Raw genomic sequence first — 24,740 nt, forward strand, 5'->3', positions numbered from 1 at the left:
AGAAGGATTGCTTGAGCCCAGGAGTTTGAGGTTGCTGTGAGCTACTATGCACAGCACTCAACAGTGAAAAAATGAGACTCTGTCTCAAAAAAAAATTAAACAAAATATGAGAATTTTGAAATCACTTTTTTAAAAAAAATCAGCATTTTTTATTTTTATTTTTTTTGCAGTTTTTGGCTTGGGCTGGGTTTGAACCCTCCATCTCCGGCATATGGGGCCTGTGCCCTACCCCGTTGAGCAACAGGTGCCACCCCCCCAAAATGAGCTTTTTATTAACCATACTTTTCCCCAAAGACCACATACCAAAATATGCATATAAAATGTTAAAAATTTGCTAATGCTAGCTAATCGAAAATACAAATATAATAAAATAACCTTTAATTATCAAAGTCACTATCCATAGGTTTTTTGAAACAGGAATTTGTCCTATACTAATTTTGAGTCTTAAGACATCTGACTTACATGCCTAATGCCATTGCATAAAACAGAAAAATGTCCTTATAGTCGCTTCAAACTTTGTTCTTTTTTGAAAAACCATTTAAGTCTTTACTAGAAGTCTAAAGTAAAGCCAAATACAGTACTTGAGATTCTTCAGTAGTCCTTCGTATTTAAACCACTGTAATCCCATCAGTCTTGTAAGCGTACTTGAACTATAAAAAAAAGAGATATCTGTAAGAGTGGATTTTTTATAAGAGGTAAATTTTTAAAAACTACGGTTAGCAATACTTTTTTTCATCACCCTTATCTTTACATTTCCAGTCTTAAATATCTGACGTACCAGAAAAATCATAACTTGCTAGTAAGTAATTGGATGGCGTTGGCTATCTAAAATTTTTTTTTTAATTCTGTTAAGTATAAAATACAGAAAAGTACATAAATCATTAAGGTATAGCTCACTGGGATTAAAGTGTGAAGTCAGTTTTTACAGTGGTATTTAAAATGTTGCAATTTCATCAGAAAACTCATTTTAAGACTAATGGGCTTAATGTTAATGTACTCTTTGTTAAACCATATGCAACTTTTAACATAATTTCTAAACCATAATACTCACTTTTGCCGGAAATCTATACTGAATGCCTATTCAAATTTGGGTATGTTTCACAGAAGTAATTGGTAATGCAAAGGAAATTAGTTTTAAGTTAAAAAAAAAAAACCTTCAAAGTCAATACAGTTTCCTGTGGGTCCTAGAGAGTTTTGTGGTAATAAAGAGATTTGTAGGCAACTGGCATAAAGTTGGAAAGTTTCAAGTATTTTTTTTGTTTGTTTTTTGGCCGGGGCTGGGTTTGAACCCGCAACCTCCGGCATATGGGGCTGGCGCCCTACTCCTTTGAACCACAAGTATTTTTAATCATGAAGTTGGCAGACAGTATTTATTACTTTGCTTATGCTATAGGTAAATTGGCCCTCTGTATGTGGAGGTTTCATATTTACAGATTCAGCCAACCATTGATCAAAAATATTACTGGAATTTGACTACATACAGGAGGATGTACTATCTACAGAAGATTCTACCCTGATTGACACTCCATCCTCCACATTCTTCTAAAATCTGTTTAGAGCAAAAGAAAGTTCTTGTCAATATAGCTTTTCTAATGTATCCCTAAGAAAACCATCATTCTCCAGTAGTTGGGTCTTAAATTCTACCAAGAATGTGGTACAAAAGTTTGATAAACCTTTTAATGGTTATTACTAATTATGACTCTAGGAGTTAGGTCTATAAGTCTGTCTCCCTTAAAGAACTCAAGGATTACCATAATGAAGACAAAATGTAACTATGATTTCAACCTTATCAGGCCGTTTCAGGCAGGAGTGGTTTGTCACTGAACAATGAAGATAATTTGTTTTAATACACCATTTTATATTTGTAGGCATAACTGCAAAGCTCTAAATATTAGTGGTTAAACTTGGACATGGATTTTGAAAAATACAAATTTTTTTGGTAAGTTCTATTACATCAATACTAAAGTGCTTATTTTTTGGTGTCATATCTTAAAAGTATTTAACTTTATAATAAATTATGATTTCAACCTAAGATAGTATAGCATTTAGGTTGACTTCTATTTATCATAGGTATATGATACTTATTTGATGATTGGGAAGAAAAAAAAACGTTAATTTTACCTTGTACAGTAGCTATTCTGTCCATTTTTCAGATAATAGTAAACAATAAATTCTTACTTTTATTATGTACCAAAAACTTATTTAATACTTCCTCATAAAAGCCATTTGAGGTAGGTTAAAAAAGCCCAAGGTCACAAAAAGCTAAGTAATGAAGCTCTGACTTAAAACCAAATTAGGCTTTTTTAAAGCCCATGCTCTGTGATATCTTGGTTCCAGATTCAGTTTGTTAGTTGCAAAATCTACTAAATCTTAAAACTTGTGAATCAGTATCAGCCTAAGCTTTGAAAAAAGGAACCAGGCTCAGTGCCTATAGCTCAAGCGGCTAAGGTGCCAGCCAACCTACAGCAGAGCTGGCGGGTTTGAAACCAGCTCAGGTCTGCCAAACAACAATGACAACGATAAGCAAAAAATGGCCAGGCCTTGTGGGTACCTGTAGTCCAGCTACTTGGGAGGCTGAGGCAAAAGAATTGCTTAAGCCCAGGAATTGGAGGTTGCTGTGAGCTGTGATGCAACGGCACTCTACCCAGGGTGACAGCTTGAGGCTGTGTCTCAAAAAAAAGAAAAGAAAAAAAGAGCCAATACAAAGATTATATTATGTGAATGAGAACAAGATGTTGAACTATTGATTAACCTCTAATCCTTGATCTTCTCCCTTGTTACATACTATTCAGATATTTCTGAAAAGAGAGCTGACAATTTTGATAGCAATTTTATTGGCTTGAACTAGAAATGAAATTGCAGTAGACTTGATTGACAAAGCAGGCTGTACCAATGATTGGTCAAGTGGAAGGATAACAAATAATTAACAGGGTATTAGTAATAGTAATACTTAAGTTTACTTATGGTCTTTAACTTGTTTCTCTTAGTTGTCAAATATATGCCAATTTAACATGATGTACAATGTTTAGTACACCTTGTGCCAAATTTTCCATGTATTTCTCTGGCATTGTGTATTCCTGTTTGTGAAGGAGTAACATTGTTAGGCCCTTAGAGCAAGGCAAACGTATCTCTGCCTTGAAAGTGTTTTGATCATGGGGGCAGATCACTCATGAATGGCTTCTGCCATTCTTGAGGGAGTTCGAGTCCTTCTTAGTTTCTTGGAGAAGCAGTTGTTAAAAAGAGCCTGGCACCACCTCCTGTTTTCCCCTTGCTTCCTGCTCTGAGTGTAAACTTCCTGAAGCCCTCACCAGGCGCAAATGCTAACGTCTCACTTGTTACACAACCTGTAGAACTGTAAGCCAAATATCTTTCTTTTATAAATTAAATTAAAAAAGCATCTCTGCATTACATATGGCACCTTATGGCACAGACTTACCATACTGGGAAGTTGTCATGCAAGTACTAGTTATAGGGAAGGTTTGTTGTACAATACCTATTCAAATGGCTACACTTGATTGGTTGTAGAAACCACCCACCTCCCAATTTAATAGCATTAGGCTGTCTTTCATGTTTCTTTGTTCATATATAATTTTAAGGATACCATAAGGACCAAAATTGAAGCACCATTTAAACCCTTATCCAAAGCAAATTCACCATTGCAACTTTTAACAGATACATCACTAAAACAAGGGTGGTTTGATGTTTATTTCAGAAAGCACACTATCAGTGCAAATACAAGTATTGAATTTGTTTCTGTCCTCAAAAGAGTAGTTAGCTGCAAAAATGATTTCCATAAAAGTTAGAAACATACACTCAGCACCTGTAGCACATGGAGGCTAGCAGGTTCAATCCCGGCCCAGGCCAGCTAAACAACAATGACAACTGCAACAAGAAAATAGCCAGGCGTTGTGGCAGGCACCTGTATCCCAGCTACTCGGGAGGCTGATGCAAGAGAATTACTTAAGCCCAAGAGTTTGAAGTTGCTGTGAGTTATGATGCCGTAGCACTCTACCAAGGATGATATAGTGAGACTCTTGTCCCAAAGGAAAAAAAAAAGTTAGAAACATAATCATGGGAAACTTCAGATTAAATTCCATAGGACTTGTAAAGACCACCTGTCATGATACAGACACTCATAATGTGGTTAAAAAGCTACCATTTTTTATTTATGTGTGTAAGTACATACTTAACGTATAATGTATAAAGTTTTAAATCTATATGGAGTAAGGGTAAAAACATTTCTAGGCTAACAGATTTATTGGATCAGCTCTGTACACTTAGCATAATGTGTGAACTTTAATAATGCCCCAGGCGGCGCCTGTGGCTCAAAGGGGTAGGGTGCCGGCCCCATATGCCAGAGGTGGCGGGTTCAAACCCAGCCCTGGCCAAAAATAATAAGAATAATAGGAATAATAATAATAATAATGCCCAGCATTGGTGAGGTTATGTGGGGAAGAAGTCATACTCAGTGTTAGTATTTTAAAGAGGAAACACCTTTTTGAAGTGTATATTATTTAATTAAGCAACTGTATTTCTAGAATGTTACCTACAGAAGTACTCAAACAAGAGTGCCATTATCTATGTAAAAGTGTTCGTTGCAAAATTGTTTTGCATGCAAAATCAACAGAACCTCAAATAACTATGAATAGTTAAATAAAGTTTGAACATCTACTTAAGAAAAATACTGTGGAAAATACCATGTAGCCATGGGGTGACAGGGAAAGAATAGATCAATTTGTAATGACATGTAACCAAAAAAAAAAGGGGGGGGGGAGATAAGTGTTAAGTTTAGAACAGTGCCAGAATTACCTAGAAAAATAAGTAAATTGTTAACTGTAGTATTCTCAGAGGCAGGAGAAGGGCCAATACAGAGAATTTTAGTTTTCCACTTTGTACAATTCAGTCTTTAAATTGTTATACTAAGCATTATTACTTGGTTACAAGAGGGATAAAAAGGCAACACTTTTTGAAAGGACTTGATTTAAAACAAGTTTGCTGGATTAATTTTTAGCAGCTAGAAATACTACACACACCACTGGTAATCAAATTGCATGTATGTTTCATGGGCAGTCTATTATGTTTCTGAATTAAATGACTGTAATATAGTTAAAAAATTTTATGTTTGTGATGAAACTGTGTCTAAAAGGAAATATTCCAAAATAAGAAATTCTTGTAACAGGCTTATGGTTTCATATACTTTTCCCCTAATGTTCCTAGTGTGTATGTTTATATGAGAAAAATGTTAATAGTACTTTGTGGGGGAAAAAAGACCTCTATAAAGGAAAAGTATTAAATATCCAGAAATAACCTTTAACAACAGAAAGGAATGAGTCCCATGAAGAAGAAAAAATTATAAAAACTTGATAAAAAATGAAGGTAATAAACGGAATAGAAGAATATACTATATTTGTAAATGGACTCAATATTATAAAAACTTTTCTACAAATTAATACATAAAAATATAAGTCATAATAAAAATCCTAATGAAGGGCGGTGCCTGTGGCTCAAAGGGATAGGGCGCCAGTCCCATATGCTGTAGGTGGTGGGTTCAAACCCAGCCTCGGCCAAAAACCACAAAAAAAGAAAAAAAATCCTAATGAAATTTTATGTAATGTAGAAAGCCTGATTTTTTTTTTTTTTTTTTTTTGTAAAGACAGAGTCTCACTTTACTGCCCTCAGTAGAGTACCATGACATCACAGGACTCACAGCAACCTCTAGCTCTTGGGCTTACGTGATTCTCTTGCCTTAGCCTCCCCAGCAGCTGGGACTACAGGCGTAGCCTGCCACAACACCTGGCTATTTTTTGGTTGCAGTTTGGCCGGGGCTGGGTTTGAACCCACAACCCTCGGTATATGGGGCCGGCGCCCTACTCACTGAGCCACAGGCGCCGCCCAGAAAGCCTGATTTTAAGTTTACATGGAAGAATGTCAAGAATACCAATACTTTCTTAAAATAAATTTTCAAGGTTATCCAAGAACTTTTTAGAAAAGAACAATGATTGAAGAGTATTGTTTTTTGCATGATTTATTAATGTATATTCTAAAGTATAACATAAGAATCAACAGATACAACAGGGAAACAGAGATGTAAACCAGAAACATTTATATACATAAATTTGATGAATATGGCTTTTCAAATGAAAGAATTCACTAATGAAAAATTAATAGTGAGCTATTTGGCTATCCATTTTTTTAAAGTCAAATCCCTTGTAAAAACATTTCAGATTTAAAGGAATAATGTAAATTATAAAAGTTTTGAGAGGAAACATGGAAAATTTTGCCCATAGTAGAAGCCTGGTGATTTGGAATTAAGAAAAATAGTTTACATTTTCACAAAATGTATAAAAGAAAATGAATTAAAAAAAAAAGAAAATTAAAATTTCTGTATGCAAAAGGTTTCTATATATAATTACATTATTTAGAACAGCCAAATCAATAAAATAATACAAATGTCTAAAAACAAATTAAAAGACAGGTTAATGGCACACTAATGGCAAGGTAAGTGTAAGTTGAGAATATGAAATGCCATTTTTCAGCTAATAAATTGAAGAGATTGTTTTATTTTCTTCTTGGAAGGCAACTTGACAATGCAAGAAAAAATGTTAATGTGTAAAAATGTTATATTACCCAGTAATTCTACTTTTATATATACAAAAGATAGACTATGGAAATACTTCCACACTATATAAAAACTGACATGCAAGGTGGCACCTGTGGCTTAGTGAGTAGGGCGTGGCACCATATACCAAGGGTGGAGGGTTCAAACCTGGCCCTGGCCAAACTGCAACAAAAAATAGCCGGGCGTTAGTCCCAGCTACTTGGGAGGCTAAGGCAAGAGAATCGCCTAAGCCCAAGAGCTGGAGGTTGCTGTGAGCTGTGACACCATGGCACTCTACCGAGGGTAACAAAGTGAGACTCTTAAAAAAAAAAAACTGACATGCAAGAATGCTTGCTGCAGCATTATTTGCAATAACGAAAGGTAATTCATACTTTCTGAGACTGATAAAAATATGAGCTATGTTGATATAGAAAAATTATTCTAAGGGTTTAAAGCAAAAAGTGAGGATAATAGTAAAATAATAGGTTTATTATAAAATCAGATGATTAATGTAAAATACTCTAGTACCTGGCAAGTATCAAATGCTCAATAAATATGTTTCCATGAGATGTGAAAAGAATAAAAGTGACTATGAAAAGTAAGGATAATTATGTACCCATAATAATTAAAAATAAAACTTTTTTAAAAAGTAAGGATGTGTGGGCGGCACCTGTGGCTCAGTGAGTAGGGCGCCGGCCCCATATGCCAGGGGTGGCGGGTTCGGACCCAGCCCCGGCCAAACTGCAACAGAAAAATAGCCGGGCATTGTGGCGGGCGCCTGTAGTCCCAGCTGCTCGGGAGGCTGAGGCAAGAGAATCGCGTAAGCCCAAGAGTTAAAGGTTGCTGTGAGCCGTGTGACGCCACGGCACTCTACCCGAGGGCGGTACAGTGAGACTCTGTCTCTACAAAAAAAAAAGAAAAGTAAGGATGTGGCTATTCAAGGCTCATACCTGTAATCCTAGCAGTCTGGAAGGCAAAGGTGGGAGGATGAGCTCAGGAGTTTGAGACCAGCCTGAGCAAAGTCAGACCCCATCTTTACTAAAAACACAAAAATTAGCCTTGTGTGGTGACATATATGCCTGTAGTCCCACCTACTCGGGAGGCTAAAACAGGAGGATTGCTAAACCCATGAGTTTGAAGTTGCTGTCATCTAGGCTGAGGCCATAGCATTCTAGCCTGGGGGACAGAGTAAGATTCTATCTCACTAAAAACAAAACAAAACCCACTTAGATTTATAACAGGATAATGCCACCATTATAGTCATGTGTATGTATATACTTACAAAATATTTTACAAATCTAAATAGAAATTAAGTACTATTTTTTATTTTGTGACACCTGTGTGTGTTCTAGTATTAATCTTCACTTTACACATAAGGAAACTTGAATCTCTGAGTACTCAAGTAAGTTGCCTCAGGTAACAAAACCCAGGCAGTAGGTGAGCTCGGGGGACACATGCTCTTAGGAGCTAAATGGGGGAGTTAGTTGTTATACTTAAAAAAAATAGTGTCTGAGCATTAATTTTTGCATTATAAATCAAGCATTTATAAATCAAGGAAAGCAATAAAATAGATGTCATTTTGATACTCTTTTGGTTTAGACCAGAGTTCAATGAAAAGGAATAAATCAACTGTAAAAATTTTTGCCACAAGAAGGATCACATGTTTTCTGACTTCAAAAGTAGAAGTTGTAAGAGCTTACCTTTTGTAACACCAAATTAAAATGATCTCAAATTACCTATGAATAAATCTTGAAATAACTTTTAACAAAAAAAAAATAGAAGCTGTATTTGCAAAAAATAATCTTCTTTCTAAATGAAAAGTGTTAGTGGTTATAAATTTAAGTCACTGCTTTTTCTATGAATCTACCTGTAGAAATTTGCCATTGATAATGGAAAATTTTAATTATGTCATAGTTACATACAACAAACATTTCTTTATTCAAATTATTTTTTGTTAATAAAGTACTATTGTTCCTTTAGGATAAAAATTAAATACACAAAGACATAATTAAAATCACCTGTCATCCCTTCAGCAGAGATAGCACTGAATATTTTAATGGATGAGGGAACTTTTACTATAAGGGTATATAATTTATATACTCCAATGCTGTTGCTATGATAGGAATTTTATGGTCATAAAATTTAAAAACATGGAATATCTTAAGTTATTGATACTTTTCTAAAACCTGATTTTTAATAGTTTCATAGTATTCATATACATGTGTTTTAACTGATTAACCAATCTTTAATACTAGTTTTTAAAATACAGATCTCTTTTTGGAGTATCTTTTCAGTCATGTATCAATGTATAACACTAGTGGTGATGTTCAGAAGTATTCCATTAAAGTCCAGAAATAAATGGAGAAGTTAATCTCATAATAGAACTGCCAACTTTTTGAATTCAAACGTAGACAATGTTTTAGAGTCAAACTAATTAGATGTAAACATCAGCAGAAAAACTGCCAGTGTGATTGACTATTTGCTTCTTTCTTGCAAAGAAGTGATAAAATATGCTGATTAAAAATGAAAGTGTATTTTAAAATTTTGAGCTTAGTTCTCAAGTAACTGGAATATGGAAAATATAAAATTCAGTTTTGTCATTTGCATTATCACTCACTGAAATCTGTTTTGTGTTTCTTTTTTGTCTGGTTAATTGTAACCCTCTAATTCTGTTTGCTGGGTGCGTGTGTGTATGAGAGAGAAAGAGACAGAGAAACACAGAAGACATGACATTCAGTTCCTTCTACTCTTGTATGTGTATAGAAAAAAACGTACACGTCAGTAAAGTTGCCATTAAGGAAAAAGGGCACAAATATTTAGAATGCAAGGTTACAAAAGGTGCAGATCAAAAGATAGAAATAAGGCTGGAGATGGTGGTTCATGCCTACTTGTATTTTCAGCACTTTGGGAGGCCAAGGTGGGAGATAACATAAGGCCAGTGGTTCAAGACCAGTCTGGGCGAGACAGACCCCATCTCTAGAAAAATAAAAATAATTGCTCAGATGTAGTGGCATGTGCCTGTAGTCCCAGCTACTCAGGAGGCTGAAGTAGGGTCTCTTGAGCCCAGGAATTTGAAGTTACAGTGAGCAAGGATTGCACTTCAGCCTAAGCAACAAAGTGAGACTCTGTCTCAAATAAAAAAATAATAATAATACTCTTAATACTGCTCGGTGATAAGACAAACCACTTTTAAAAACTGATATTGATAACTAAGATCCTTTGGTAAATAATTTTGAAAATAGCATTTGTAGGCCAGGCACGGCGGCACACCCCTGTAATCCTAGCACTCTGGGAGGCCGAGGTGAGTGGATCGCCCAAGCTCACGGGTTTTAGAGACCCCTTCTCTAAAAATAGTAGGGTGTTGTAGCAGGTGCCTATAGTCCCAGCTACTTGGGAGGCTGAGCCAAGAGAATCACTTGAGCCCAAGAGTGAGGTTGCTGTGAGCTATGATGCCACAACACTCACCAACGGTGACAATCACCAAGGGTGACAAAGTGAGACTTTCTCAAAAAAAAAAAAAAATAAATAAATAAACAGCATTAGTGGTGTTTTATACTTACTGACAAATCTAGGAAGGGATGTATAAGAGACAAAATAAAGGCTGTGACATAAGGATTTGGTGTGCAGGTTTACAGTACAATCTCTCCTAATGATCAGGACTGGCCATCAAAATGTTAAGTGGGAATTCATTAAGAATGATACATCCCTTAAACCTTTTAAATGTTTAAAATATATTAATATACGTTCAGTCACCACATTTTTGATGTATAGAGTTAAGAATTTTTCTAAAAATACAGATCTATTGCTAGGTGTACTATTTGTGTTTTCTCTATCATCTTTACCCGTAATATATGGATCCTCATTTAAAGTTTGGTTTCTTTGCAGTGAGTAGAGTGAAAACTTAATATACTTTTTTTTTTTTTTGTAGAGACAGAGTCTCACTTTATGGCCCTCGGTAGAGTGCCGTGGCCTCACACAGCTCACAGCAACCTCCAACTCCCTGGGCTTAAGCGATTCTCCTGCCTCAGCCTCCCAAGTTGCTGGGACTACAGGCGCCCGCCACAACGCCCGGCTATTTTTTTGTTGCAGTTCGGCCGGGGCCGGGTTTGAACCCGCCACCCTCGGTATATGGGGCCGGTGCCTTACCGACTGAGCCACAGGCGCCGCCCCGAAAACTTAATATACTTTTGAAGCAAAGTGACGGGAGAATCATTTCTAGTGTAGTTGTTAGGAACTATTAAATATGTAATCATAGTAAGTATAACAAGTATGGACGGTTGCTGCCCAACAAAAAAGCAGACTCCCATCAAACACATACCCCATTGGTGTCAATGGGCATCAGGAGAAGAGTATGCAGCTGTTGACTCTTACGTGACCACGTTTAAGAGGGAATGGAAGAGCCCTGTTACTCAGCTATCCTGCCATTGGCCTTCTCCCTGACCGTTGCTGACACTCTTAACTCTTCCTTCTTCTTTCCTTGCATATACCCTGTTTTCCCGAAAATAAGACATCCTCCGAAAATAAGACCTACTTACAGGAAACCATAAGACATCCCCTGAAAATAAAACCTAGTGCATCTTTGGGAGCACACCTTAAAATAAGACACTGTCTTATTTTTGGGGAAACAGGGTAGTTCTCTCGGGGTCTGGACTGCCAAGGACTCAAGGTTCCTAGAAAAATACTAAACCAAGAATTAAGAGACAAGATTCTGTTTCTATGTTGCCTTTGCAAATTAAAACCTTTCTGAGTCTTTATTTTCCTAAAATGATATTGAACTAGATAACATCAAGAATTATATAGTAATATTTTTGTTATGTGTCTTTCATAATGATTGTAGCTCATTTGTTTCTGGTTTAAAAACCAACCAACCTACCTCTTAAATGCTGTCATTGTATAAGCATTTTCTTTCCCAAACTTCTGTTCCCTACTCTTGCTTTATTCAAGCTATTATCTTGGGAGCAGGACTTTCAGATTTGCAAGACCTTAATGGTAAAATGTCCAAATATATTAGGAACTATCTGAGAGTTTGCACGACAGAATGACAAAGTTGTGAATATAGAATGGCACAATGAGGTATACTTTAACCACCTTCTGCTACAGTTCTCTTTGAAGGCTCTCTTCACATTGCTGTTGTAGGCCAAGATAAATAAAGAGCTAAAAGCTACATCTTTAGTAAGACTCATTGCTGACTGATGGCTTAATACCAGCCAGGTGCTGTGCTTGGCACTTTATACAGACCATCTCATGTATGTTCATGACATACATAGTTTGTTTCTCATTTGCTCAGTGGTTGAGCCAGGATTTGAACGTCTGCCTAACTCCAAAGCCCAGACTCTTAACAATTCTACTTACTGCTTCTAAACTCATCCTTAAATCAAGAGCACAAGCCTTCCCACTCGAGTCTTTGCACGAAAAACCAGTGAAAAGCACCTCTTTTATGCAAGCCTTGGAAGAACTAACTGGTGGCCGTGACGGATCCCTTTCTATCTAGCACAGCAACAAAAGGGAAGGAGTTAAGATCTATCTGTTCTATGTGAGGTACTACACCCATGATCGCCTTGTATTTACACCCCAGGATCCATTATAGGATATTTTTAACAGGTGAAACCAGATCATAGTGATGTTTTGCTGATTGCTTTTGTAAATTGTTCTCAAAGAAAAGGGCCAAAAAGGAATTCATGTAATAATGGAATAGTGCTGAATTTTTAAAATCCAGGAAAAGAGCACTATACTTGTTTTTCTTAGTCAACGTTTGAGTGTTCAGTCATTATGCTTACTTGCTGATTCCAGGGAGAGCAGAGTGGATTTTACAGGCTCTGTCAGTATGGCCAAATTATCTGATGGCTATCCTGGATAAGGTGATACTGTGTTTCAAGTATCGATTTGGTACTAAAGTGGATGATATACAAAAATATAAATACGTTGGAGAAAATTTGAGAAACTACCATCCCCCAGTTAATCTCTTGAAATTTGACATATCTTTCCTGTAACCACCATAAGCATTTAAAATTGTCTTTAGGGCGGCGCCTGTAGCTCAGTGAGTAGGGCGCCGGCCCCATATGCCGAGGGTGGCGGGTTCAAACCCAGCCCCGGCCAAACGGCAACAAAAAAATAGCCGGGCGTTGTGGCGGGCGCCTGTAGTCCCAGCTGCTCGGGAGGCTGAGGCAAGAGAATCACGTAAGCCCAAGAGTTAGAGGTTGCTGTGAGCCGTGTGAGGCCAGGGCACTCTACCCGAGGGCGGTACAGTGAAACTCTGTCTCTACAAAAAAAAAAAAAAAAAAAAAAAAAAAATTGTCTTTATATTCTGGCCCAGGCCAGCTAAAACAATGACAAAGGCAACTGAAAATAACGGCCAAGAGTTGTGGCAGGTGCCTGTGGTCCCAGCTGCTTGGGAGGCTGAGGCAAGAGAATCGCTTGGGCCCAAGAATTTGAGGTTGCTGTGAACCGTGAAGCCGCAGCACTCTGCCTCAAAAAAATAAACAAAAAAAAAAAATTGTCTTTATTTTGACATTTAAAAATAGCCTATACACCTATCTTTTTTTGGCAGAACTTGAACTGCTATGTTAAGTTTCTTGACTTAGCTATATCACACATCTTTTGTCCATAATTTTGTAAGAAGTTTAAGTCAGGTTGGACACAGTGGCTCACACCAGTAATCCTAACACTCAGAGAGGCTGAGATGGGTAAATTGCTTGAACTCAGGAGTTCGAAACCAGCTTGAATGAGAGTGAGACCCTGTCTCTACTAAAAACAGAAAAACTAGCTGGGCGTTGTGATGGGCACCTGTAGTCTCTGCTGTTTGGGAGGCTGAGACAAGAGCATCAGGTTTGAAGCTAAGAGTTTAAGATTACTGTGAGCTATGACGATGCCATGGGACTCCACCCAGAGCAGCAGAGTGAAACTGTTCCCCCCAAAAAGTTTCAATCAAATCTATATACACACATGTTCATAAAGTGTGTATACTTGGCTATTATGCAGTGCATCTTTACCTTGTTCTAAACATAGCAGATAGTATCTTTGAGTTGACAAGGCAGAGATTCCATTTCCTCCACACGATTATTTTAGTGTTCTGTAGTTTCCCTGAACACATAAAAATGTCACTCTCTTTGTCAGATTAAAAGATTGATGAATATTGGAGGACTATGATTTTCCAACAGGTTGCAAATTGCAGTTGCTGATATCTTCACTCTTTCCTTCTAGAATCACAAGGTCATTCTACTGTCCCTAAAAATGTTCTCACTGTTGACAGTTCTGGGACTGAGAGGAACACTGTCCTACTTAGCAACATTGAAAGCACACAGTGCCAGCAGCCAACATTTAGCCTGGAATAGTGTATGACAGCTTATCTAACATGTGACCTAGACACATCTTTCCAAGTGCAGGATAACTCATTTTCTTCATTAATTTAGTTTATGTTGATTCCATAACACTGCTCTTGGCAAACACTCCAACAACTTGAAGAAACCAAAAAAAGGGGACACACACTGTGACGTGGTGATGGCTTGATACGAACATAGACAGAGCTGCTGCAGTTAACACCAGTAGAGATTACTGAGAATCTGTCGTGTGTTGAATATTTACACTTGAAGATGTCTCCACCTTTGAGAAGTCTGACATTTAGAGGAGACAAATACATGGTATTTGTCTCCTCTAAGTGTCAGACAGGTGACCCTCAGCTCCCAATGAGGGTACAATTTCAAGGAGGGAAAGAGAAGTCAGGTTGAATCAGTGGTTTGGAAATAGCTTCTTTGATGGGGGATTTTTCTTTTTTTTTTTTTTTTGCGGTTTTTGGCCGAGGCTGGGTTTGAACCCACCAACTCCGGCATATGGGGCCAGTGCCCTACTCCTTGAGCCACAGGCGCCGCCCGCTGATGGGGGATTTAAAAAAGGATTAGGATTACATAATCAGAAAGGGCAAACATAAACATCAAAAATGATAACCTAAGGAAGTAAGTTGTTCATATCACAAAGGGCTAATTTTATTAATATGGTTCTAGAGTTATAAAACGTTGTACCTGTAACAATACTGTACTGTACGCTTTAAAATTTATCAAAAGGCTAGATTTCATGTTAAGTTTTCTTACCATAATTTTAAGTCTAGAACTTTATTTTCCTTACCAGATTCCTTGAATTGTTGGCTAGCGATGATTGCATCAATTTAAAAGAAAAGCTTGTGAAATGGTCTGGCATATGAAAAACCGTAGTTTCACTTAAATTCCACAATTTCTTTTGTCCTAACAACCCATTATTTTAATACTTGTGCTCTGAAATTGCAGAAGAATGGAAAAGACTCTAGAAATGCAATATTACATACACATGTATAACAGAAAATTGGAAACAATCTCCAGGTCCAAAAATAAGGAAATGATGAGTTATGGGACATCAACTTCATTAAACATCACACTCCATTCAAATGGATATATATGAAACACTTTAAACAATAGGTAAAATATTTATGTACAAAATTAAACAGGAAAAAAAAGCAATCAATAGAGAACACACATATTTTTAAATATGCCAGAACCGTGGTGGAGCACAGTGGCAGGTAGATAATGAAGGGTCGCTCCTTGGCTGAGAAAATTGCACATTCACAAAAATATGAAACTACAGCCCCTGGGCTGTCAAATATGGCTCCAGACAAAGGTGTGTCTGGAGATGCGGAAAAAATAAACCATAAAGAAATATAATGGACCATGAGAAGCCTTTTATGTCATGTTCAGATGATGTGGTTTTTAATATATTTAAAGACAACCAAGCACTACGACTGGGGGGTAGGACTTAGAGAAGGACAAGTCAAGATAGCCATGACTTCTAATACTTCACTAGGGACTGATATCAAACTTTCTAACTTTCTCTATCTACTTCCACCTTCTCCTATTTTCCATTAGAGAATTCCCACAGCTCAGCAGGAAAGGAGAAATAAACCAATCAAGAACCTAGTCCTGGGTTACCCAAACTGAAATTTATTTCTCAGTTCATCAGCTCCAGAAATCTTCTTTAAATAAGCTTAATCAGAACCTAATAGCTTCTTTTTGTGCAGTTACTTCAAGGTAGCAACTTCTTTTCTCCTGTATAAATATTTAGCAAAATTTGAAAAATCATCTGACAAAGTATGTTTGACCTATACTCTGGACATAACGGCAAAAAATTAGCCTGAGTGAAGTTTCTAGGACTAGCTTTCTGACCTCACTGTTGCCATTCCTGCATCTTGAAATTACATTTGATTATGCTTTAGGTCAGTGGTTCTCAACCTTCCTAATGCTGTGACCCTTTAATACAGTTCCTCATGTGGTGTCCCCCAGCCATAAAATTATTTTTGCAATGAAAATAATTTGGGGTCATTTTCCAACAATATCCTGTGTGAAGCAGGTATTTATTTTTTTTGGAGACAGCACCTCAAGCTGTCACCCTGGGTAGAGTGCTATGGCATCACAACTCACAGCAACCTCCAACTCCTGGGCTTAAGCGATTCTCTTGCCTCAGCCTCCCAAGTAGCTGGGACTACAGGCGCCTGCCACAACGCCCAGCTATTATTTTTTGGTTGTAGTTGTAGTTGTCGTTGTTTGGCAGGCCCGGGCTGGATTCGAACCCACCAGCTCTGGTGTACATGGCTGGCGCCTTAGCTGCTTGAGCTACAGGCACCGAGCCTGAGGCAGGTATTTCTATCATCATTTTAAACATTAGGAAACTTAAGGCAAAGTGAAGCAATTAGTAGTAAGTGATATTCAAACCCATCTAACTGTAAATCCTATACTGTTCACATTTAATCCCCAATAAAAAATTTACATGCGTGTAATAAATCAGTGGTTCTCAAGTTGAGGTGATTTGCCCCCCCATTTCCAGGAGACATTTGGCAATGTTTAGAGACTTTTTTTTTTGTTTGTTTGTTTTTGGCCAGGGCTGGGTTTGAACCCGCCACCTTCGGCATATGGGGCCGGGGCCCTACTCCTTGAGCCACAGGCACTGCCCTGGAGACGTTTTTTTTTTTGTTTTTTTTTTTTATTGTTGGGGATTCATTGAGGGTACAATAAGCCAGTTACACTGATTGCAATTGTTAGGTAAAGTCCCTCTTGCAATCATGTCTTGCCCCCATAAAGTGTGACACACACCAAGGCCCCACCCTCCTCCCTCCATCCCTCTTTCTGCTTCCCCCCCCATAAACTTAATTGTCATTAATTGTCCTCATATCAAGATTGAGTACATAGGATTCATGCTTCTCCATTTTTGTGATGCTTTACTAAGAATAATGTCTTCCACTTCCATCCCTGGAGACGTTTTTTACCGTCAGACTTTGGTGGTGGAGAGATGGGGGCATCTAGTGTGCAGGGGGGAAGAGGTGATGCTAGACGTGTAGTGTCCCACAATGCACAGGACAGTCCTCTATAAAAACACTGATAGCCAAAAATGTCTACAGCGTCAAGGTTGAGAAACCCTAGTATAAATAAAATATTCCTCAACAAGTCTTCTTACAAAAGCGTTAACAGCCTATCCCTGGTTTTTTATGAGATCAACGTTTACAGTCAATTAAAATAAACCCTCACAAGATGTTGCTATGGTCTGAATGTGTCTCTTTTTTTTTTTTTTTTTTTTGTAGAGACAGAGTCTCACTGTACCGCCCTCGGGTAGAGTGCCGTGGCGTCACACGGCTCACAGCAACCTCCAACTCTTGGGCTTACGTGATTCTCTTGCCTCAGCCTCCCGAGCAGCTGGGACTACAGGCGCCCGCCACAACGCCCGGCTATTTTTTTGTTGCAGTTTGGCTGGGGCTGGGTCCGAACCCACCACCCTCGGTATATGGGGCCGGCGCCCTACTCACTGAGCCACGAATGTGTCTCTTAAATTCTTATGTGTCTTTTAAATTCACATTCACCCAGTGTGATCAAGTCATGAGGGCTCTACCTTCATGAGTGAGATTAGGGCGTGCCCTTATAAAGAAAAGTTTGAGCAACAATAGCCGGGCGTTGTGGCGGGCGCCTGTAGTCCCAGCTACTCGGGAGGCTGAGGCCAGAGAATCGCTTAAGCCCAGGAGTTGGAAATTGCTGTGAGCCGTGTGAGGCCACGGCACTCTACCGAGGGCCATAAAGTGAGACTCTGTCTCTACAAAAAAAAAAAAGTTTGAGCAAGCTCCTTTGCCCCCTTCTGCTATGTGAGGACACAGCAAGAGGCACCATCTTTGAATTAGAGGGCAAGGCTTTGCCAGACACCAAATCTGCCCAATGTCTCAATAGTCCAGTCCAGGGTATTTTGTTACAGCATTAGGAATAGACTAAGACAGATGTTTATTTATACAAGCCTGCACATCTTAAATGCATCTGAAAAACTTGGGTTCATATTACAAATTTTGAAATGATCATGAAACTTTACAAATTTCAACCCAATTATTATACACTGACATATAAATACACAGGACTGGGGAAATATATATGTATTTTTGACATGTTTTCATCAAGGTATGATTTTTTTTTTTTTTTTTTAGAGACAGAGTCTCACTTTGCCATCCTCGGTAGAGTACCATAGCATCACAGCTCAGCACCCTCCAGCTCTTGGGCTTAGGCGATTCTCTTGCCTCAGCCTCCCCAGGAGCTGGGACTACAGGCACCCATCACGATGCCCAGCTATTTTTTTGTTTTGCAGTTTGGCCGGGGCTGTGATTGAACCCACCACCCTCGGTATGCAGGTGCCCTACTCACTGAGCCACAGGCGCAGCCCTGATTTTTTTTTTTTTTTTTTGAGACAGAGTCTTAAACTGTCACCCTGGGTAGAGTGCCGTGGTGTCATCATAAGCTCACAGTAACATCCAACTCTTGGGCTTGAGTGACCCTCTTGCCTCAGTTTTTCTATTTTTTTTAGAGATAGGGTCTCGCTCTTGCTCAGGCTGGTCTCGAACTCATGAGCTCAAGCAATCCACCCACCTCGGCCTCCCAGAGTGCTAGGATTGTAGGCGTGAGCCACCATGCCCAGCCCGTTGTATGATTCTTGCCATCTTTATTCCTTCTGCTTAAAGGATGCGCAAGGGGGAAAAAAGGAAACCTTGCTGCAGGAAAGCAGGGAGGAGTAACATACTGAAGCTTTAGTCAACAGTTTTTAAAAGGCATAATAAAGCCACACAGTGAGGCAGAGAACTGCTTTCAGGATTTTATTTCAAAAGTACACAAGGTCACAAAACTAGAGCAAGTTCTTTAAAAAAACAAAAACAAATTATTCTTACAAATTTCAAAATCTGCACCATTGGATATGTAAGCCTGAAGTTTTAAATACGAAATCTAAAAGTGACATTATCCATTCTCTACTTTGCACATGTGATGTGTCAAAATATTTTTCTCGGTAGCGCAAGTGTTATTTATCACTAAAATTCACAGTTAGAGATAAGAATAAGTGAATAAATGAATTGTGGTTCTTTTAACACTTACTCCCTTAAGTTGGCAGAAAACACAAAGTTCTTTGATGGAAACTTTAGTGTCCATAACCAAAACCAAATTCAACTGATAGTCACTATATTCTTAAATTATAAAATAGGGTATGTATATATTTTATAAAACTTGATTTCAATTATAAGAGGCTAGTGTTATCATCTATAAGTGAAACTTTCTCTATAGAGAAATAAACAGAACCACAATTCACAGATTTATTTATTATTCTTCCCTGCTTCTGTAATGTATATAAAAGGAAATTTGTGCTCAGTTAATAACTACTTTAGTGTCAAAATAGGCAAATGAGTAAGAAATCCTATTGCCGAACATTTTTTTTTTGCAGTTTTTGGCCGGGGCTGGGTTTGAACCCACCACCCCCGGCATGTGGGGCCGGCGCCCTACTCCTTTGAGCCATAGGCCCAGCCCCAAACATGTTTTTATTGCTGAAATATCCAAAGGCATTTGAAATATTAAAACTTGCCCAGAACAGTTACAATACTAACCACAAGAATGTTACAAAGATATATGTACATATATAATATATAATGTCACAAGCACTAAAAGGTTAAAATTGTGTCAACATTTTCTACCAACTACTCCTTTAGTGACACATCAAAGCATTAACCACATAAAATATGAATCTTTTTTGTTCACACTGGAATAAGGCATCTGAAGCCCTAAACACTGTTGAAGCAAAAATGAGGGGAAAAAAAGAAACTCTAAACATTTACAAAGCTTCAAATATACATGCTGCACACACAGAAAAGACACCCAAAATAGTTATTTTAAGAAGCCACACCTTACAGAATTTGATAGTCAACTTCATGCAATGAGTTCTTTTTATATTTAATCAAAATGTTTACTTGCCCCTTTATTTGCTCCACATTTCCAGGACTCAATCTTAACTTTTAAAATTATCTTTTTGGAAAAAAAAAAAAAAAAAGGCGGTGCCTGTGGCTTAAAGGAGTAGAGCGCTGGCCCCATATGCCAGAGGTGGCAGGTTCAAGCCCAGCCCTGGCCAAAAACTGCAAAAAAAAAAAAAAAAAAAAAAAAAAAAAAAAATCTGATTTTTTTGCATAATTTTTATGGATAATGATTTGAGATTGTTTTTGATTAACCTCCCTCTAAGTCTCACTCAGGCTGTATTTCTGTTGTAACAAGTCCATGGCAGATAGCTCGAATTTAAAGTACTTTGTCCAGATTAACTGGTCAATATAATCAAGAGATATTTTTAGGGAGTAGGGGGCTTTTTAACAGGGAAATGACATCTGTTAAGCTTCCCAATAAGAAAAAGAACATCTGTAAACTACTCCATATTTCCATATTAAAAGTGCTGCAGAACTACATACTCTACACAATCATACGTAATCCAAATTACCTGTGTAGCTTTAAGAAATGACATCAAGTCTCCCAGTTATAAGGTAGAAAGGCTTTGCTTTGAAGACGCAGTACTATCCTTGGCTCTCTAACTGAAATGCAGTAATACTTGGCTCTCTAACTGAAATGCAATAATAATGTTTTGCTTAACTACTTGATGATTGCCAATATTAATTCTAGAACAAATATGTGATCTCTCGTTTAAATGGACCTCTGGTTCGACTGAATTATCATCAAAGCTTGGGCATTTGGTAAATTATCAGTACTATCTGAGCAATGGAAACTTAAGTCAGAGGCACTGGAGATATAAGCCTAAAATTAAATTGTATCCTCCAAACACCCAGTAGGTCTCTTCAGGTTACACACGATTTTAACTGAAAGCCATTCTGGAAGAGACTTTGATTCACTCACAGCCAAATCCTAGATAAAGATGAAGTTAAGGGAAGCAAAGTGTTGTACACATCCACTTTCTGTGGTAATTATCTGCACTATATGATAATCAGTAATAGGAAGGACCAAAATTTTATTAAAGCTGTTTTGTGTTTATTATAATATACATATAATTTTTTTTTGCAGTTTTTGGCTGGGGCTGTGTTTGAACCCACAACCTCCGGCATATGGGGCCGGCGCCCTACTCCTTTGAGCCACAGGCGCCACCCTGTTTATTATAATATTTTATAAATAGATTTTTTTCCATATAAAAACAGGCCAAATATTTAGCATTCAAAAATAGCTACAGTTATAAAATCAGAAACACGGTCAGAGTGTGTGGGATGTTCAAATTTTTTTTCTTTTTTTTTTGCAGTTTTTGGCAGGGGTTGAAGCCACTACCTCCAACATATGGGGCCAGCACCCTACTACTTTGAGCCACAGCCACTGCCTGGGATGTTCAAATTTTTTAATCATTATGAACACCACAATCAAATTTTAAGTTACATCCACAAAGAACAGAGAAGAGGAGGCAAGTTTGAAAACACGAGGATAGAAAGATGTCACAGTGATGTGTTTTTAGAAACAGTACCCTCACCTCTAAGCACCTTTTAAATAGGTGATAGCTAGCTCATAGGCACCAGAAATTCATAATAGAAATTAAATTACCCAAAGGCACAGATGAAAATGTTAACACAAGTATAAAAGTAATTTAAAAAATGCTTCCAAATATGTAAAACTATACACTAATCCATTACACATTCATCTTAAATTTACCATTAAAAAGTGTACACAATACTCTGTCTAATCGTAAATACATGCCAACATTAATTTATAATGTAGCATTTACCACCACAGCACCCAGGAGATGAACAGAAACCAACTCCCTACTAAAATCTAGGGAAAAGGTTTTAGAGCTAGTGAAATAATTTATTGCAGACCTTATTTACTATAAAGAAACTACTGGCTCATTCTACTATATCCACATTCCCTCACAATCTTAAGGGAAATCCAATAAATGCATTTTCTTCCAAAACAGTATTTAACACATTTGGCAGGTAGGAGTATTCCCTTTACTCCTTTTTCTTTCTTTCCTTGAAGAATAAATCACTTTCAGAAAACTAAGACTCAAACTTTTTCAAAGCTCAACTTGACTCATTGGAACTACATGAAGACATATTTGGCCACACACCTGTAGATCCTCCCCAATTGATGGAGGACACTTACTTGCTTAAAATGTATTTGATTGTTCTGAGTCTGTGAAGAAAATATCCTCCAGGAACTGCATTCAAGTGAGGAGATTCAGGTACATGTTTCTAAAGCATATAATATGTAACATCATCCAAAAAAATGAAACGAGAAAAGAAAAAAAAAAAAACCACTAAACCAGAAAAAAAAACTTAAAATTTAGAGTCAACAATGAAAACCTTTCAATCTGTAATTGTCAAATAATAAATGAGTTGTAATAGTTTATTAGAAAAATATCACCTACAGTGAAAAGCCAGTTTCCAGTTGGGAACTATCAAATACTATAATGCATCCTTGATCTGTCTGGTCACTATTTGGAAGACCCCCACAGACCTTGAGGCATGAGATCATGAACCAACAAAATCTGTCCCCACAATTGCACCATTAGTGTCCTATCTATATGTAGCTGACAGCAAATGTTCTAAATCTAACAGATACTACTTCTTTACTTTAGCATATAAAAGAGCTTACTATGTCCCTGTTTCCTGTAGCAGTCTATCAACTAAATCTTCAGGAGATCACCTTATAGACAAGGTTTATGAATGTATAAAAGAAAAACTAGTAATTTCTAAAACATAGTAGTGCTTTCTATGTTATTAGAGATATTCCAAACACATTTAGAGTTTTCAAAAAAGCCATCAAAAACAAGTACAAACATATACAAGCAATTTTGCCATTTACTAATTTGGAGGAGACTGTCAGGTCATAAATAAATGACACACACCCTAAAAATAATGGTAGAAATTATAAAGTACCACTTTCACATGATTCAAGTATCAGCTTGGTATACATATCAGTTCACCAGTTTCTTCACTTAGGATTTGATATTCAAAGTGCTACATACATCTTACTTAGAAACTGTTAAAAATCAATCCCAAAAAAAACCCAGCTTGCTTGATCAGGTGGTAAATGTGTCTTTACCTACTTTAATGCCTTTAATATAACCAAACAAAGTGTTTTTGTAGTATATTTCTTACAGTTTTCTGATCAATTTCTTTTTGATATATTTTGAGGTTAGTAACAAAATTTAGAGCAGAATATGTTTTCATTTATCAAGTGGAAAGAAACATGGAGAGTGTAGATGAGAGGTATGGAAGAGTCTATACTATAGACCCATCCTTGCTCTGTGCTGGAATCATCACAGGCACCGCTCCCATTCGACTTAGATTAGGGGCAGCTACCTTAGCAGGTGGGAGAGTCGGACTCTGAGGAGCACGTTCAAAGTCTTCACTTGGCACTTGGTTATACTGAGCCTTAGCATATCCTTCCATGTTGGAAGGAGAGATGGATCCCAGGGATGAATGATTGCTGCCTAGGTAGCTTCTGGCAGTGGATGTACGGCTCTTCGGAGGAGGCACATCTTCCCTGGAAAGCAAAACCCCCAATACGAGTTAAAAGACCAAGTTTCTAAAACCTTACAATTATATAAGCTATGAATAATGGGTAAAACCCTCTATTCTAGTACTAAACATATTAAAAGCAAGTGTGTATGTCACCAAAAAAGCAAGCAGAACAAAGTATGCCAGGAATTGTGTATTTGTCCTCAATTTATCATTTGGACTTACAAGCATATACTTCACATTTAAAAAAATATGGTATTTACCCAAATGTATATGGATGTATATTATTATTTCACAAGTAATAAATCTCAAATAGTTTCATATTCTAGTATTGCTAATCAAGATAACTGATTACGGCTCAGCGCCTATGGCTCAAAGGAGTAGGGCACTGGCCCCATATGCCGGAGGTGGTGGGTTCAAGACCAGCTCCGGCCAAAAACTGGAAAAAAAAGAAAAAAAAGATAACTGATTACGGCTCAGCGCCTGTGGCTCAAACGGCTAAGGCGCCAGCCACATACACCTGAGCTGGTGGGTTCAAATCCAACCCAGGCCCTGCAAACAACAATGATAACTGCAATCAAAAAATAGCTGGGCATTGTGGCGGGTGCCTGTGGTCCCAGCTACTTGGGGGGCTGAGACAAGAGAATCGCTTAAGCCCAGGAGTTGGAGGTTGCTGTGAGCTGTGATGCCACAGCACTCTACCCAGAGCGACAGCTTGAGGCTCTGTCTCAAAAAAAAAAGAAAAGAAAAAAAAAGATAACTGATTACAGTCATGTAATATTTTATAGTTGATAAAACACTTAACACCTCCGGATATATTTCTATCCCTTCCCTGAGAAAAGAACTCTTTTTTGCTATGAAAGTTATCTAAAACCATAGCTGAAAACCTTACAGATTTGAGATTGCAAAACTATAAATTTAGGTATAAAAATTTTCACACCAACCACTGACAGAACAGTCGGCCCTCCATCTCTCTAGAGTCCACATCTGTGGATTCAGCAAACTGTGAACTGAAAATATTTTTTAAAAAAATTCATCTGTACTGTGTTTTTTCTTGTCGTTAATCCCTAAATAATACAACCATCCACGCAGTATTTGTATTATGTGAGGTACTACACGCAATCTAGAGATGATTTGAAGTATACAGGTGGATGTGTGTAGTAGGTCACATATATACATAAGTACAGCATTTCACGTCAGGGACTTGAGCATCCTGAGGTTTTGGTTATCTGCAGAAGGTCCAGAGACCAATCCTTGACAGACACTGAGCTACCTTTGGTACAGGTAAGAAATGCAGGCATACTCCCTTTTACTGTGTCTTGCTTTCCTGCACTTTGC

General features: G+C 37.7%; 1 protein-coding gene across 3 annotated transcripts in view; it reads right to left on the bottom strand.

Annotated features, from left to right (window-relative positions):
* Nucleotides 1-177: 177 nt before the first annotated feature.
* Nucleotides 178-24,740, bottom strand: part of CXADR (CXADR Ig-like cell adhesion molecule) — a 72,060-nt gene continuing 47,497 nt past the window's right edge. The window contains exons 7-9 of one of the 3 annotated variants that reach the window (XM_053564798.1): nt 23,244-23,427; nt 2,552-2,669; nt 178-650 (exon numbers count right to left, since the gene is read on the bottom strand). In XM_053564798.1, the coding sequence (XP_053420773.1) occupies nt 628-650; nt 2,552-2,669; nt 23,244-23,427 (325 nt within the window). In that variant the 3' untranslated portion in view covers nt 178-627. Of the gene's footprint in view, nt 651-2,551; nt 2,670-22,968; nt 23,428-24,740 lie in introns of those variants that run through there. The other 2 variants (XM_053564800.1, XM_053564799.1) reach the window with 2 other exon arrangements.

The sequence above is a fragment of the Nycticebus coucang genome, chromosome 16, assembly GCF_027406575.1.
Source record: "Nycticebus coucang isolate mNycCou1 chromosome 16, mNycCou1.pri, whole genome shotgun sequence".
Taxonomy (NCBI): Eukaryota; Metazoa; Chordata; class Mammalia; order Primates; family Lorisidae; genus Nycticebus; species Nycticebus coucang.